The 15,422-nt window shown below is 47.9% G+C and overlaps 1 protein-coding gene across 1 annotated transcript in view; it reads right to left on the bottom strand.

Moving 5' to 3' along the window:
* ZNF385D (zinc finger protein 385D) overlaps nucleotides 1-15,422 on the bottom strand; it is a 420,680-nt gene that overhangs the window by 193,441 nt on the left and 211,817 nt on the right. The window contains exon 4 of the mRNA XM_069212061.1: nucleotides 11,892-12,002. Coding sequence (XP_069068162.1) covers nucleotides 11,892-12,002 — 111 coding nt within the window. The remainder of the gene's footprint in view (nucleotides 1-11,891; nucleotides 12,003-15,422) is intronic.

The raw sequence follows: 15,422 nt of genomic DNA, 5'->3' as shown, positions 1-15,422 counted from the left end.
TTGTGTTTTGCATAATTTATGCGTCACTCTAACCATGAAAGGGTCTTGTTTTGACTTATACTGGGTGCTCCCTTGTGTCTGGACAAAGCTAAACCCCTCTGATGAGCTCAAATGAGAGTGAAACACATGTCAGGGGTTGCTTTTACTCATTCCAGGTTGGCTTGGATGGTATTTTAAACTCCAAAGCTGTAATACTGTGCCTGGAGTGGTAAATGGCATGGATGGCACTGTGCTGATCCTATGCATAAAAACTTTGCTAGATAAACAGACATTTGAGGTGAGCAAATCTATAGTATCGCTGGTGTTGCAGGGTGCTCCTTACTGGAGCTGCTCTCCACCTAAACTTGGGAACTACCCAGAGTTCTCTCTTCTTTTTTGTATGTGTGTGTATAAATATATATATATATATATATATATATGTATATATATATATATATATATATATATATATATATATATATATATATACATATACCAAACCCTTGTAATAAACAAGTCCACAAAATCTATTAGATAGATAAATAGATAGATAGATAGATAGATAGATAGATAGATAGATAGATAGATAGATAGATAGATAGATAGATAGATAGATAGATAGATAGATAGATAGTGTGGATTTGTTTTTATCACAAGGGTTTGGCAGACAACTACAGATGCCATGACATCGCGCCTGAGGTTTTTCAAATGAAGCAACCATCATCGAAATCCTTGTTTACTACATCAATCAGTGAGATTCAATGTTTGTCCACAGCCATTAACACTGTGTTTTAGCAATAAACCCTTAAGGGTCTCTAATATGCTTTTCATAATAAGCAAGCTAGACCTACTGCCTTTGTTGTGCATCTTCATAATAAACAGATTGAATCTATAACATCTGGCATAACTCTTCCTAATAAGGCAATCAGACCTATACCCTTTATCATTTGCTCATCACTGTGACCAATTCAGGTCTTCTACCTTGACAATACGCTTTTCTAAAGGGTAGTCATCAAGTACATAGTCATAAAATTAGAACCCTCTACCAAATTAGATCTGCAGAACAATCTACATCCCCTCTTAAGAGGGCCTAACCAGGATTCTGACCATGCAAATCTTCTACCCTTAGAGTTAGGCAGCTAAGTAACCAACACCAGACCCCTTGCCTATTGCAGCAATCTATGAGAATCCATGCAATTAAATACCTACCCCGTGCTTTATTTCACATAATAACTATCCATCACTAAATGTCTATTTTCTTTAACCTGCACTTTTAACAATAAATCTGGTAGGCCTTTTTGCTTTTGTCATAACTTTGTATTAAGAAAAAGCAGATCAGACCTATGACATCTGACCTAATGTTTCCCAATAACCAGCAAGGCCCAAATCCTTTCTCCCTGGCTACTGACTGTAACCAACTGAGGCCTACTGTACTGCGCGTAAGCTTTCCCACATGGCAACCATCAGGCATGAAGTCATAACATTACAGGTTGGTACAAAATGACAGTTCACTGAAATATACATCCTCTCTCAGGAGGGCCTAGCAAGAATTATCGGGATGCAAATCTTCTATCTCAGGGTTTTTCAAAGGGGGAAACCAACAGTGAATGGTTGGCTATTAGGGTAATCTGTGAGATTCTGTGTAACAAAAGCCTTGAGTACAGGCTGATAACACCCCCCCCCCCCCTTGTAGGCCTTTAGGCTTTAGCATATGCCTTACACAATGAATATAGAATTCCTACTGCTTTTGTAATAAATATTCACAATCAACAGATGAGAGCTATGACAGCTGACATAGCATGTCCCAATTGTCTGATAAGGCCTATTGCCTTTATCATTGATTTTTTTCATCATAAAATAAACTTCAAACTTAAAGCTACCAGCACAATACACTAATACAATTACAAATGTGTACAAAATTACAATTGATACATTGATATTCAATCCTTCCTAATATGCCATAACAAGGATTCTCAAAGTGCAAATATCCAACCTTGAAGTCATTTCGTTGAGGATAACCAGCACCTAAACCCTTGCTTTTTATGGATCTCTTTATGGTTCCCTGTTACCAAATACCTGTCTAAAAGTTTCATCACAGTGTAACCAAAACCCCCCTATGATAGACAATTGGTTTTAACATATGCTTTTTGCAATAAATGCATCAGGCCTACTGTCCTTGTCGTAACTTTTCATAATAAATAGATCAAACAGATCACACGAACAGCAGATGCGCTGGTGTGCCGGAGGGCTAGGGGTGTGGATCACAGGTGTCTGACAGGTTGACGGAAGTTCAGTCGGTGGTTGCCACATTGAGCTGTGGCTTGTCACCATAACCAACTCGATCCTGTTGTGTTGAACACAAGCTTTCCCACAGGGCAAGAAGCGCACTACAAGTATTCTTTTTTCAGTTTTTCAGTTCACATCTTTTGCCCACCCAATCAAAATCTGTAATCTTTTAAGTTTATCACATAAGGTCTAACAACAGCTGCACTGTCAAGCCAGACCTAAAAACAATATTAGCAAAGATATCAGTGGCAAAGATATCAGGTCTGGGGAAACCTGATGCAACAGGTGGGTGGAGATTCCGACAGGTATTTGTTTCAGGCTCCTTTTAAAAGCAGCTATTGACTTGGTCTCTGGATATATGTCAGAACAGCATTCCAGATCCATGGCTTATTTCTTCTAGAGTTTGACTTTTCAGGGTGAAAACTTTCTCAATTTGGGAGTAGCCAACTTGAGAAGGGCTTGGCCTCTTGAAGTTCTGTTTCTGCCAGATGCTGAGGCTTTTTAGATCAGTATTCAGGTGGGTTGATGCCAGACCCTTCAAGGGTCAACTAGTGAATTTTAATTGGAGGTTTATCACACCTTGTTATCCACACCAGAATAGAACTGGAGACCATGCAGAGAGGTCTTTATTGGAGGTTTATCAAGTGAGTCATGTCGAGGACTGAGCTTTACTGGAATAAAACATTGCAATCAGGTACCTATATCTCATTTGTTCAAAAGAATCTGGGGACTGACAGTGTAACTCCCTCCGTGTATTAGTAAATTTCAAATAAATCCTGGGGCAAGACACCTAGGGCCATATTTATACTTTTTGACGCAAAACTGCACTAACGCAGTTTTGCGTCAAAAAAATTAGCGCTGGCTAACGCCATTCTGAAACGCCATGCGGGCGCCGTATTTATTCAATGGCGTTAGCCGCTGGCGCTGCCTGGTGTGCGTGAAAAAAACGACGTACACCAGGCAGCATCGGCGTAGGGGGATATGGAGCTTGGGCGCCAAAAAATGGGGCAAGTCAGGCTGAGGCAAATTTTTCGCCTCAACCCGATTTGCGCCATTTTTTTCGACTCCCAACCCCCATAGAAATGACTCCTATCTTAGCAAAGACAGGAGTCATGCCCCCTTGCCCAATGGCCATGCCCAGGGGACTTCTGTCCCCTGGGCATGGTCATTGGGCATAGTGGCATGTAGGGGGGCACAAATCAGGCCCCCCTATGCCACAAAAAAATAAAAATAAAAACACTTACCTGAACTTACCTTAATGTCCCTGGGATGGGTCCCTCCATCCTTAGGCGTCCTCCTGGGGTGGGCAAGGGTGACAGGGGGGGTCCCTGGGGGCATGGGAGGGCACCTCTGGGCTCCTTCCGAGCCCACAGGTCCCTTAACGCCTGCCCTGACCGGGCGCTAAAAAACGGCACAAAAGCGAACGTACGTCATTTTTTTTGACCCGCCCACTCTCTGGCGTGAATTTTGCCCGGGAGTGTAAATACGGCGCACATGCCTCGGAGTCAATTTTTTAGACGGGAACGCCTACCTTGCATATCATTAACGCAAAGTAGGTGTCCACGCAAAAAAATTACGCAAACTCCATGGACTTTGGCGCTAGACGTGTCTAACGCCAAAGTATAAATATGGAGTTAGTTTTGCGTCGGAATTGCGTCAAAAAAAAACACGCAATTCCGGCGCAAACAGAGTATAAATATGCCCCCTAGTGATGAGATCTCATGCGGTAAATTGAACCTTTTCACCAATTCCAATAGTACAAGAGACTAATTAGAACATCCTATTAAATGCAGGGGGGGTTACCAGAAACTTTCCCATCTTGTTTAGAAGGTGTGCAAAGAAATTGGGGCACACCCAGCAGCAACCGTGTGGAAGGTACCACTTTAAGACTCATCGGGCAGCAGTAGCCCTCAGAGACAATTCTGATCATTCCTGGGATGGGTGTGGTATTACCGGTACACTCCTCTGTAAAGTTTGAAAATGTTTGGAATTGTCCGGTGTAGAAAAAGACAGGTAATTAAATTACCAGACACACCTTTAGTGACGGGGTTTAAAGTGAACCCCATGCCTTCCTCCTGAAAGATTGGGTGAAAGAAGGTCTCAATGTACTTGTGGAGAGCAGACTTGTGTATACAGGATCACTCATTTACTCCCAAATGTTCTCACTCGCACTGATTTACATACATATTCATTCCATCTCGTTTTTGCACATTCACTCAAATGCTTACTCACTCATTGCTTCAGAGACACGCCTGCCGAAACACACAAACGTATTTACATGCATACACAGCCTCTCAAATACATACTCACTCTCATATTCAATCAATGAGTATTTGTAGAGCGCAGCACTGTCACCGCTGCGGGTATCTGCACGCTGAGGTGCGAGGTCTCCATGGAAAAGCTCGGTCTTGAGTTTCTTTCTGAAATCTGCGAGGGAGGGCGCTGTTCGAAGGTGGAGGGGCAGGTCGTTCCAGGTATTGGCGGTGATCATGGGCGTAGGAAGTGTGGGGGACGCGGGGGATATGTCCCCCCCAGATTTTGGAGTGGGGGGGACACAGGGGACAAGGGTGGGGGGGACGAGGGGACAGAAGAATTTTCCCTTGTCCTGTAATTCGCAGGGCCTTTAGCGCATGAAAGCGCTACCTATACTGGCCCTGCACTTGACCTGTGACCTGGCTCCAGGACACTCGCCCTCTGCCCTTTTGTTGTGCTGCAGCACACAAGGGATTCTTTCTCACCTTGCCCCTCAGCAGTCTGCACTTCTGAGAACAAAGGGAGACAAGAGGCCCTTTGTTGATTGCTGCCTGCATCCCGTCCCTCCTGAGCTCTACCCTTCCCTTGAAGATCGAACCCTGAAACAGTAGCAAGATTTGAAGAAGGTAAGGAGGTTTGTGTAATTAAACAAAGTATTGCCAAGTAACTCCCTTTCTTTTTAAATACAGTGCTGTGTTGCAGAGTATCTCCCTTTCTAAAAACAGTATTGTTGAGTTACTGTTAGATATGAGCAGGGCAGGCTTTCGCGTGCTAGTGGCACCCTGTGCGCCAATGTTTGTTAGGGCTCCCCTTTCTTTCGCCTCTCTCTCACTCTCTTCCCTCCTCTGTCTCCAGCTTGCCTGCCCCAGTGCTAATTATTGTCCCCTAAATTGACATCCTGCCCCGCCCAACATTTCGGTCCCCTGTCTCTCCCTCAGCCTTCCTGGTATTTGTGAAAGCCCGCTCTGAAGGCCAAGGGCTGTCTGTAAACCTCATTTCCTGGTAATGGCCTGTGAATGCAAAGCTAGCACTGTGCAGCTCACAGGCTTTACAGGACTTCACAGGCTGTGGTGGAACAGAGGCTGACACTGCTGGATAGACAGCGGAGAGACCAGCACACAGCATGGGTCCCAGGAAGAACCAGATGGCCTGAGAGATGGACAGGACTAGGTAAGGCAGCTAGGGCGATGCAACCGGTGCTGCGGCACTGGGTGCTGACTTAGGATGGGAGTGCTGTGTTTGCAAGTATATTGTGACTTTAAAAGCACCTGCTGGATGTTCCTTGCCACCAACAGTTTTCAGGCAACAATAAAAATCTTAAAATAATTCCGGTGATTAATGGTCATTCTGGGGAGAGATTGAAGTTTTGTCTAGTGGAAGTTTTGACTCATCATACCGTACAGGGTTACTATGCCTGCTACAAAGGCTGTCTACATGCAGATCACAAAGTGTATATAATGTGAATAGGTTAGTGGGTTACAGCTTTTGTCAGATGTAGAAAAGTACCCTCTTTTTGGCATGGTTACCCCACTTTTTGCCTGTTGTCAGTATGTTTTGACTGTGTTCACTGGGATCCTGCTAACCAGGACCCCAGTGCTCTCGCCCATTAAATTTGATTGCTTGGACCACACACCCCACACTTGGCATACTGGTGCCCCTTATAAGTCCCTAGTATATGGTACCCAGGGCATTGGGGGATCCGAGGTTCCCCATGGGCTGCAGCATTTATTATGTATTATGCCATCCATAGGAGCCCATGTAAACTGTGTCTGCAGTCCTGCCATTGCAGCCTGCGTGAAAAAGGTGCATGCACCCTTTCACTTCAGGTCACTGCACCAGGTCACTGTAAGTCGCCCTTATGGTAGGCCCTCCTAGCCCAGAGGGCAGGGTGCAAGTACCTGTGTGTGAGGGCACCTCTGCAGGAGCAGAGGTGCCCCCACGAACTCCAGCTTCATTTTCCTGGACCTCGTGAGTGCGGGGACGCCATTTTATGCCTGTACTGGACATAGGTCACTACCTATGTCCAGCTACATAATGGTAACTCCGAACCTGGGCATGTTTGGTAACAAATATGTCAGAATCATACCCCAATACTATTGTCAGTATTGATTGTATGATTCCATGCACTTTGGGGGCTCCTTAGAGGATCCCCAGCATTGCTCCTACCAGCTTTATGGGGTCTTCCGGACAGCCCACGCTGCTGCCACCCCTCAGACAGATTTCTGCCCTCCTTCTGCTGCTTGAGCAGATCATGCCCAGGAAGGCAGAACAAAGGATTTCCTTTGGAAGAGGGAGGCAACACCCTCTCCGTTACAAGGCTTGGGAGGGGTAGCCTCGCCAAGCTACTAGTATGCTCTGAAGGGCACATTTGGTGCCCTCCTTGCATAAACCAGTCTGTACCAGTTCAGGGACCTCAGCCCCTACTCTGGCGTGAAACTGGACAATGGAAATGGCGTAACCACTCCCCTGTCCATCACCACCCCAGGGGTGGTGCCCAGAGCTCCTCCAGGCGGCCACTTGATTCTTCCATATTGAATTCAAGGTTGGCAGAGGCCTCTGTGAGAATCTGAGTGACCAGGTCAGGGAGGTGACATCACAGCCCCCTCCTAGGTGGTCACCCGGCTAGGTGACCAATCCCCCTTTCTGGGCTATTTTGGGTTTCCCTCTTGGGTGGGTCCTCAGATTTGACGTGCAAGATTCCAGCAGGACTCCTCTGCAATGTTTACTTTGACTTCTGGCCACTGGAACCGCAACTGGACTTCACAGAAACCTACAATCTGCAGCTCCAGCGACGACTTCGCCACGCAACATTGTTTCTATGATTCCTTCCAGCAACTGCAACATTTGTCCAGCTGTGCTTCCTCTGAGGGCAGCAAGTCTTCAGTCTGCATGAGAAGAAAGAAGGAAAATTCCTTGGAGTGAAGGAGTCACTTACCTACATCTGCAGGCACCAGCTGCAACAACAACCGGCTGTGTGGATCTCCTCTCCTCCTGAGCTGCGTGGATCCTGCATCAGGGGTGGTAGTCTGGAGTGGTCTCCTTGGTCCTCTCTACCAGCTGCCCAACTTTGGAGTAGGTAGGTCCTTGCCTTCCCATGCAGGACAGTACCCCCATGCACTGCGTCTCTTGCAACTACCAAGGCTTGTTGTTACCTCCTCCAAGGGATCTTCAGGCTCCGTGTAGCCTCAGCACCTGGCACTCTTCTCTGTGAAGCACAGCCCTCAACGTGCTTCATCTGTGAAGTGGGACCTCTGTTCATGTGTGCTGTGGGCCTCTCTACAGCTCCTGGGCTCCTTGCCTGTAGGTCTTCTGGGGGAGCTGCCTCTCCTCCTCCAGACTCTCTGCTTTGCTTATGGTCACCTGGACCTTGCTGGTCCCCGGCAGCTCCACTTTTCTCCTACTGCGACATTTGCTTTTGCCACGGCTTGTTGGTGGGTTTTCCACACCACAGACTGACTGCAATTCTTCATCTGGCAAGGGACGTCGACTGCATCACCTAGGAACTGTTCATCTGCGCTTCAGTGCTGCATTGCTGACCATCTTCGTCTCCCCGTCGACCAACTCCTGCACCCACAGATGGGTGGGGGTAGTGGCTCCTGCCACGACCGGACCATCCTACGTAAACTGGACTTGGTGCCCTTCTTTTCCAGGTCTTACTCTTCCAGGATCCACCTCTAGTTTCTTGCTGTCTTGTCTGTGTTTTGCAATATCTTTCTCTGTAGTCCTTTTGGTGGGTCAGGGAAAAAACAGTAACTTACCTCTTTTCTCCTGGTCGCTGGGGGGGCACTCTGGTACTTACCTTTGGGATTTCCTAGTTCCTCCAGCTACCCTCTACCATTTCCACTTCCTTGGGTGGGGACCCAGCTTTTGCATTTCTCTTTCTTAGTATATGGTCTGGTCCCCTCTAGGCCTTCAGTATTGCCTACTGCTTTTCACTGTTTTCCATTGCTTTTTATGCCAATTTGTGATTGCTGCTGTACATACAATAGTGTGTTACTTACATCCTATTGGAGTATTGCCTATCTAGTGTTTTAGTGTTTGTGTTACTGTAATAAGGAACCTTTATTTTCGTAACACGTGTTTCTTTCATGTGTGTAAGTGTTGTGTGACTACAGTGGTATTGCATGATTTTTGCATGTGTCCCAGATAAGTCTTGGCTGCTCATCCACAGCTACCTCTAGAGAGCCTGGCTTCTAGACACTGCCTACACTTCACTAATAAGGGGATCCCTGGACCTGGTATAAGGTGATAATACCATAGGTACTCACCACACACGAGGCCAGCTTCCTTCACAAGAAAGCTCCTTTTTTGTCCCCTGCAATTTATAAATGAAAACTGAATATAGAACAGTGAGCAATGAACTCATCAAAGAGCTGCATGCAAACATCAAGGTGTAGATTAGAGCGTCATGATTTCCCCCCACTTTTTAATTAACTTAATGTTGCAAAACAAGTTGATTTGAGCGCAAATCAGTTCTTATTATTAAAGAGAGCGCCCAACCATGGTGTTATGTTTTAAATTCTGAGTTTGCGCTTCTCCAGATAAAGCACTCTGAAACTATACCTGCTACCAGTATGGATGACCTGTGACACCTACACCTTGTAGTACTCTGTCCTATGTAACATTTCATATACACTGATTTACACATATATGATTGTCTCTGTGTAATGTCTGTGTGATGTAAGGTGCTTTGACACCCTAGACTGGTATGAGGGATGAATGATAGAACAACACATGCGTATATCGTGCATGCCTTAACATCGCGGTCTCAACAATGACCGTGTCTTTACTACGCATGCCTTTACAACGAATTTCATTGTAAAAGCATGTTTTGTAAAGGAACATGCGTGGTAAATTCTCCCTACCCTGCCCCCTTACACCTGATACCATACTCCACCCATCCAAGCACTTAAAACTGCCCCTGCCCTGAGCCCTACACCCCCTGCCCTGAGCCCTAAAAGTAACACTGCCCTGTCCTAAAAACTATCCCGACCCCCACTCTGAACCCTAAAACCTACCCTGAACTGCTCTAAAAACTACCTTGATGCCCCTGACCCCACCCTGAACCCTAAAACCTACTTGCTCTGTCCTAAATACTACATGACCCCCACCCTGTACCCTAAAACCTACCCCACACTGTCCTAAAACTACTTGAACTCCATGCACTCCCCCTGTCCCCTAAAACCTACACCACCCTGTCCTAAAAACTACCCCAACCCTACCCTGCCCTAAAAATGACCCCAACCTCCTACTCTAAACCCGACCACAGCCCTACTTACCTCTCTCTCCTCTGCTTCTTCCTGTTCCACCCGGACAGCTAGACCGCTCTCTATGCTGTAACCACACATGTGTGGTAAAGATATGTGTGGTAAAGGCATGTGTGCTAGACCTATATTTGTGGTAATGGCAGCGTGGTCAATGCATTGCACTGCATTGATTGCCTTGTAAGGGATATTTCCCGGTATGAGTGGTGCTATAAAACGAATGAAATGCATCTGAGAGAGTGGTGATGGATAGTAGTGAGGGAATCCGTGGCAGAGGTGGTCACTGGGGGGCACCAACAAACAATGTCGCACAGGGCGCCACCAGCACTAAGGCCGGCCCTGTCAGACAGCACAGCAGTTCACAGGAAGGGGGCAGCACAGAGACTGCCACTTGACAGTCAGACAAGGACCTCGCAGCAATCATAGGCCTTACTGGCCTTCATAGGCAGGCGGGGGGGCCAGAGACTGACACAGCCTGACTAGTAAGAAAGCTCCCAACAGGCAGCATAGTGCCTGGCAGGCAGCACAGGAATCGACAGAAAGCACTGCGCCCAGCAGGCAGTACAGGCCTCTTAGGACTTCACACAGGCGAACAGCATCACAGAGCCTGTCGCTGCCTAACAGGCAGCAAAGGGCCCAGCAGACAGGGAATTGCAGGCCACACAGGATTCGACTGGAAGCGACCGCCTTTCCCATCTCCCCCTACCACGGCAACCCTTCTGGGTGCAAACTTTGTGCAGGGAGCCCACCTCAAGGTTGTCCCTGTCCCTCCCAGAAATTTAGTGTCTCCTACGCCCCTGGCGGTGATGCAGGAGAAGGACCGGCCACCGCGGCGACAGATGCGGGGAGTGTGCGCGACGGCTAGGGACGTGGAGCGCAAGTGTCTGGCAGGTTGATGGAAGTTCAGTCAGTGGTTGCCCTTGCACCAATTCACTCGCTCACTTGTGTGCTTGTTCAATCATACACTCATTACATGTTGTAAATGCCCATATGCACACCCTTTAAGTCACAGTATACGTCATTAACACATACATTTGGTCAAATGCTTGCTCACGTGCACACTATTTCAGCCACAGCCTTAAATAAATGCGCCGATGTCACGTGCACAATTGTTTAGTCACTGAGGCTCCCTTGGTATTGAGCACTGATTCAACCCTGCACTGCCCAATAATTCTCCTAGGCATTCACTTATGCATGCTTTGGTTCACAATCACTCACACACAGTTATTCACATACATATACACTCAAACATGCATTCACTTGGACACATTCCCAGCCACAAGACCACTGTCATTCCAACACACACAGAAACATGCACACACACACACACACGCACCTCCCTCATTTTTTTTGACTATGGAAAGCTGACATCCAATTGTTCACAAGCACGGACTCAGTCACTCAATCTCTGTCTCTCATCTCGATACCCGTTCACGTCCACTCATGCACTCACCGTACATTCATTCACTGACTCGCATGAACACACCTCCACTCACTCGCCAGCTGAATAGTGGATTCTACTAACGCTTTACATCTATTGCAGCGACTCACTCACATTTGGATGTTAAGAACATTGAAAGAGGGACGATCGCAAAGTCAATAACACCTCAAGCAACAGTTAGCCAGCCACATGACGTGTACCTGTAGTGCAGGCGTTCACACCCAGGACTGAATGAAAATGGTTGCTTTTTGTTAACTATGTGTGGAACTCACTTTATCGACCTTGGTAGGATGAAGGATCTGTGGGCTATGCCAGGATTTGCACACACGACATGATTTAAACAGAGATTCCATCAGTGGATTCACTAGTCCACTGAGCCACAAGTCAACATTAATCATAACTTAAGTTTTCTAGGCCTGGCCAGCACTTAGAATATGCCCCATGGTGACGAATATACAAACCCACAACTGTGGTTGTAGACACTAACCCAGAACTAGAACCTTGTTTTTCTGGTCCAGTTTCATAATCTGCATCGAATAGGAAACAGCACCACTGCAGCACGTTTAGCACAAAAGCGCGCCGTTTGTCTATAGCTAAGTGAGCGCTATAGTGAGGCTGAGCGACACATTCATTCTTTGATAGACAGCCACAGACAAAAGGAAACTTACGTCGGAATTGAATCGCAGCTGGCACACGCTGCACGAGGCGATCTGCTTCCTCCTGTGGGCTAGGGGGACCCCAAAAGTATGGTTTATCACAGCCTTCTGAATGGGGTCCATCTGTAACATAAAATACAAAAAATGAGTGAAGCTCCTCTATCCTGGAAGAGAGATGCTACTTTAAGTACGAATGTTCTCATCAAACGTTTCATACATGCACAGTACCGGAGCAGCTTGAATTCTACCTTGCGTTATCACACCTCGTTGTGTTAAAGGGAAGCACTAGGAAAGCACAGCTGATGCTTAAAAGACACTGTCCTCTGGGAACCGAAATAGTGCAAGTATGTTGAAAGAAGATGTTTTAGCTAACTGGAGTACTGCCCAAACACAGAAGAGTGTGATTTTTGGCCCTTTTCACAATTTTTTCGGGCCATCTCGTGCCGGTCCCTATCTCCTCCTTAGGAATAGTAACACTGGACGACATTAGGTAAGATCATGTGCACAGCACAGTCCGTAAGCCCTCCACACCCAAAGTCAGGAATACACCCTCCAAAATCAGGGCCTGATTCACAAAGGGCCTCCGCACTCGTGGCAGAGGCCCCGCAGTCTTGTGGGGACCCCCACTTGTGATGTGGGCCCGCACTTGTGGCGGGACCTCTGCAATGGGTAAATGCTGTACGGAGGTCCTGCCACCAGTGCGGGACACCCTATACAAGTGCGGACCCTCCCATTGCCCCCCACAGACCCCTTCCCCTGCCGGCATGACTGCGGGACCATTGCCACATGTGTGGGACACCCTATACAAGTGCGGATATCCGCCTCCCACTCCCCCCCACCGGTATCACTGCGGGACCTCTGCCACAAGTGTGGGACACCATATACAAGTGCAGATATCCCCTTCCCCCCACCGGTATGAGTGCTGGACCTCTGCCACCAGTGCGGGACACCCTATACAAGTGCAGACCCTCCCATTGCCCCCCACAGACCCCTTCCCCTGCCGGCATGACTGCGGGACCTCTGCCACATGTGTGGGACACCCTATACAAGTGCGGATATCCGCCTCCCACTCCCCCCCACCGGAATCACTGCGGGACCTCTGCCACAAGTGTGGGACACCCAATACAAGTGCGGACCCTCCCATTGCCCCCCACAGACCCCACCCCCTGCCGGCATGACTGCGGGACCTCTGCCACAAGTGTGGGACACCCGATACAAGTGCGGATATCCGCCTCCCACTCCCCCCCACCGGTATCACTGCTGGACCTCTGCCACAAGTGTGGGACACCCTATACAAGTGCAGACCCTCCCATTGGCCCCCACAGACCCCTCCCCCTGCCGGCATGACTGCGGGACCTCTGCCACATGTGTGGAACACCGTATACAAGTGCGGATATCCGCCTCCCACTCCCCCCCACCGGTATCACTGCGGGACCTCTGCCACAAGTGTGGGACACCCTATACAAGTGCGGACCCTCCCATTGCCCCCCACAGACCCCACCCCCTGCCGGCATGACTGCGGGACCTCTGCCACATGTGTGGGACACCCTATACAAGTGCGGATATCCGCCTCCCACTCCCCCCCACCGGTATCACTGCGGGACCTCTGCCACAAGTGTGGGACACCCTATACAAGTGCGGACCCTCCCATTGCCCCCCACAGACCCCACCCCCTGCCGGCATGACTGCGGGACCTCTGCCACAAGTGTGGGACACCCGATACAAGTGCGGATATCCGCCTCCCACTCCCCCCCACCGGTATCACTGCTGGACCTCTGCCACGAGTGTGGGACACCCTATACAAGTGCAGACCCTCCCATTGCCCCCCACAGACCCCTCCCCCTGCCGGCATGACTGCGGGACCTCTGCCACATGTGTGGAACACCGTATACAAGTGCGGATATCCGCCTCCCACTCGCCCCAACTGGTATCACTGCGGGACCTCTGCCACAAGTGTGGGACACCTTATACAAGTGCAGACCCTCCCATTGCCCCCCACAGACCCCTTCCCCTGCCGGCATGACTGCGGGACCTCTGCCACATGTGTGGGACACCCTATACAAGTGCAGATATCCCCCTTCCCCCCACCGGTATGAGTGCTGGAGCTCTGCCACAATTGTGGAACACCTATACAAGTGCAGATATCCTCCTTCCACCCACCGATATCAGTGCTGGACCTCTACCACGAGTGTGGGACACCCTATACAAGTGCAGATATCCGCCTCCCCCCACCCACCGGTATCACTGCTGGACCTCTGCTACAAGTGTGGAACACCCTATACAAGTGCAGATACCCCCGACCTCTGCCACAAGTGTGGAACACCCTATACAAGTGCAGATACCACCCTTCCCCCCACCGATATGAGTGCTGGACCTCTGCCACGAGTGTGGGACACCCTATACAAGTTCAGATATCTCCCCCCTCCTTCCAGTGGCATGACTGCGGGACCTCCACCATGAGTGCGGTGGCCCTTTGTGAATAGGGCCCTCAAAGTCAAGACACAGTTGAACCTCTTAAGCTCTTGGTAATTATTTACTGTTTATGTTGTTCTGTAGAACAAGGCCTAGGAGAGTGTCAAAGCACTCTATAGGGCAAAAAAAAATCCATAAGTAAAATATATAGGGAGAAGTTCACGCACAGTATTTGAAAAGTTGTAAATCTACTTTCATAGAATTACTCTTACAATTTGAGTAGGCATCTGACTTTGATGAAGAGTAGTCATGGGAATATGTATTTGTCATAGATTTGGTGTGTTCCCAGTATATCGACCGTGGAAAATCGATGGGACACAATATTGAAGAGAACATATTAAAAACAAATATTCATAGGTAAATAAGTCTATCATGTCTATACCTAACTCCGCACATATGTACCTGTGCGGTACACTTTTCTTCAAGATACGTAGATGGGGAGTTATTAATAAGAAATCTTCACTTCCGAAATGCACTTACTTGTCGATATTTTGTCCCTCGATATTCTGTCCTCGATATGCTTGTACTATGATATTCTGGCAACCAATATTCAATAGTATAACCATACATTCCAATGGGCCCTTCTCCGCTTCTGCACTTGGCACTGCGGAGAGTCCACAGAGCCGACCATCCACTGGTAGAAATGTGCATTGACATATTAGAGGTTTTTTCTACATTGAAAATCCTCTGTACTGTCAGATTATCTGGATTAGCAAATTTCCATGGGTGGGCATGGTGAATCAGGATCTGCCACTTGTGATTGGACGGGGTGAAATGCAAACCATGGTGGTGTAATTCAGGTAATTTCATGTTACGCGTGCAACACAAAATTCCTAAAATTAAGACACATTGTGTAATTGCGCTGTCATTAACAGCAAAAATGGAGCACCGGAAGACTGTAAACAACCAGAACGTGAGTGGCTGTTGTTCGCAGCAATTGTTTTTTTTGTGCTTTTTAGCGTCAAATGTGGTCTCATATCAAAAATTGACACAGGGACACATTTCACACTAAAATATAGTTGGATTTGCATCTCATGAATTGCATAAAATTTCGTGTTTTTGTCCCAAAAT

The sequence above is a fragment of the Pleurodeles waltl genome, chromosome 10 (genome assembly GCF_031143425.1).
Source record: "Pleurodeles waltl isolate 20211129_DDA chromosome 10, aPleWal1.hap1.20221129, whole genome shotgun sequence".
NCBI classification, from domain to species: domain Eukaryota; kingdom Metazoa; phylum Chordata; class Amphibia; order Caudata; family Salamandridae; genus Pleurodeles; species Pleurodeles waltl.
This window is presented reverse-complemented; position numbering and strand designations above follow the sequence as displayed.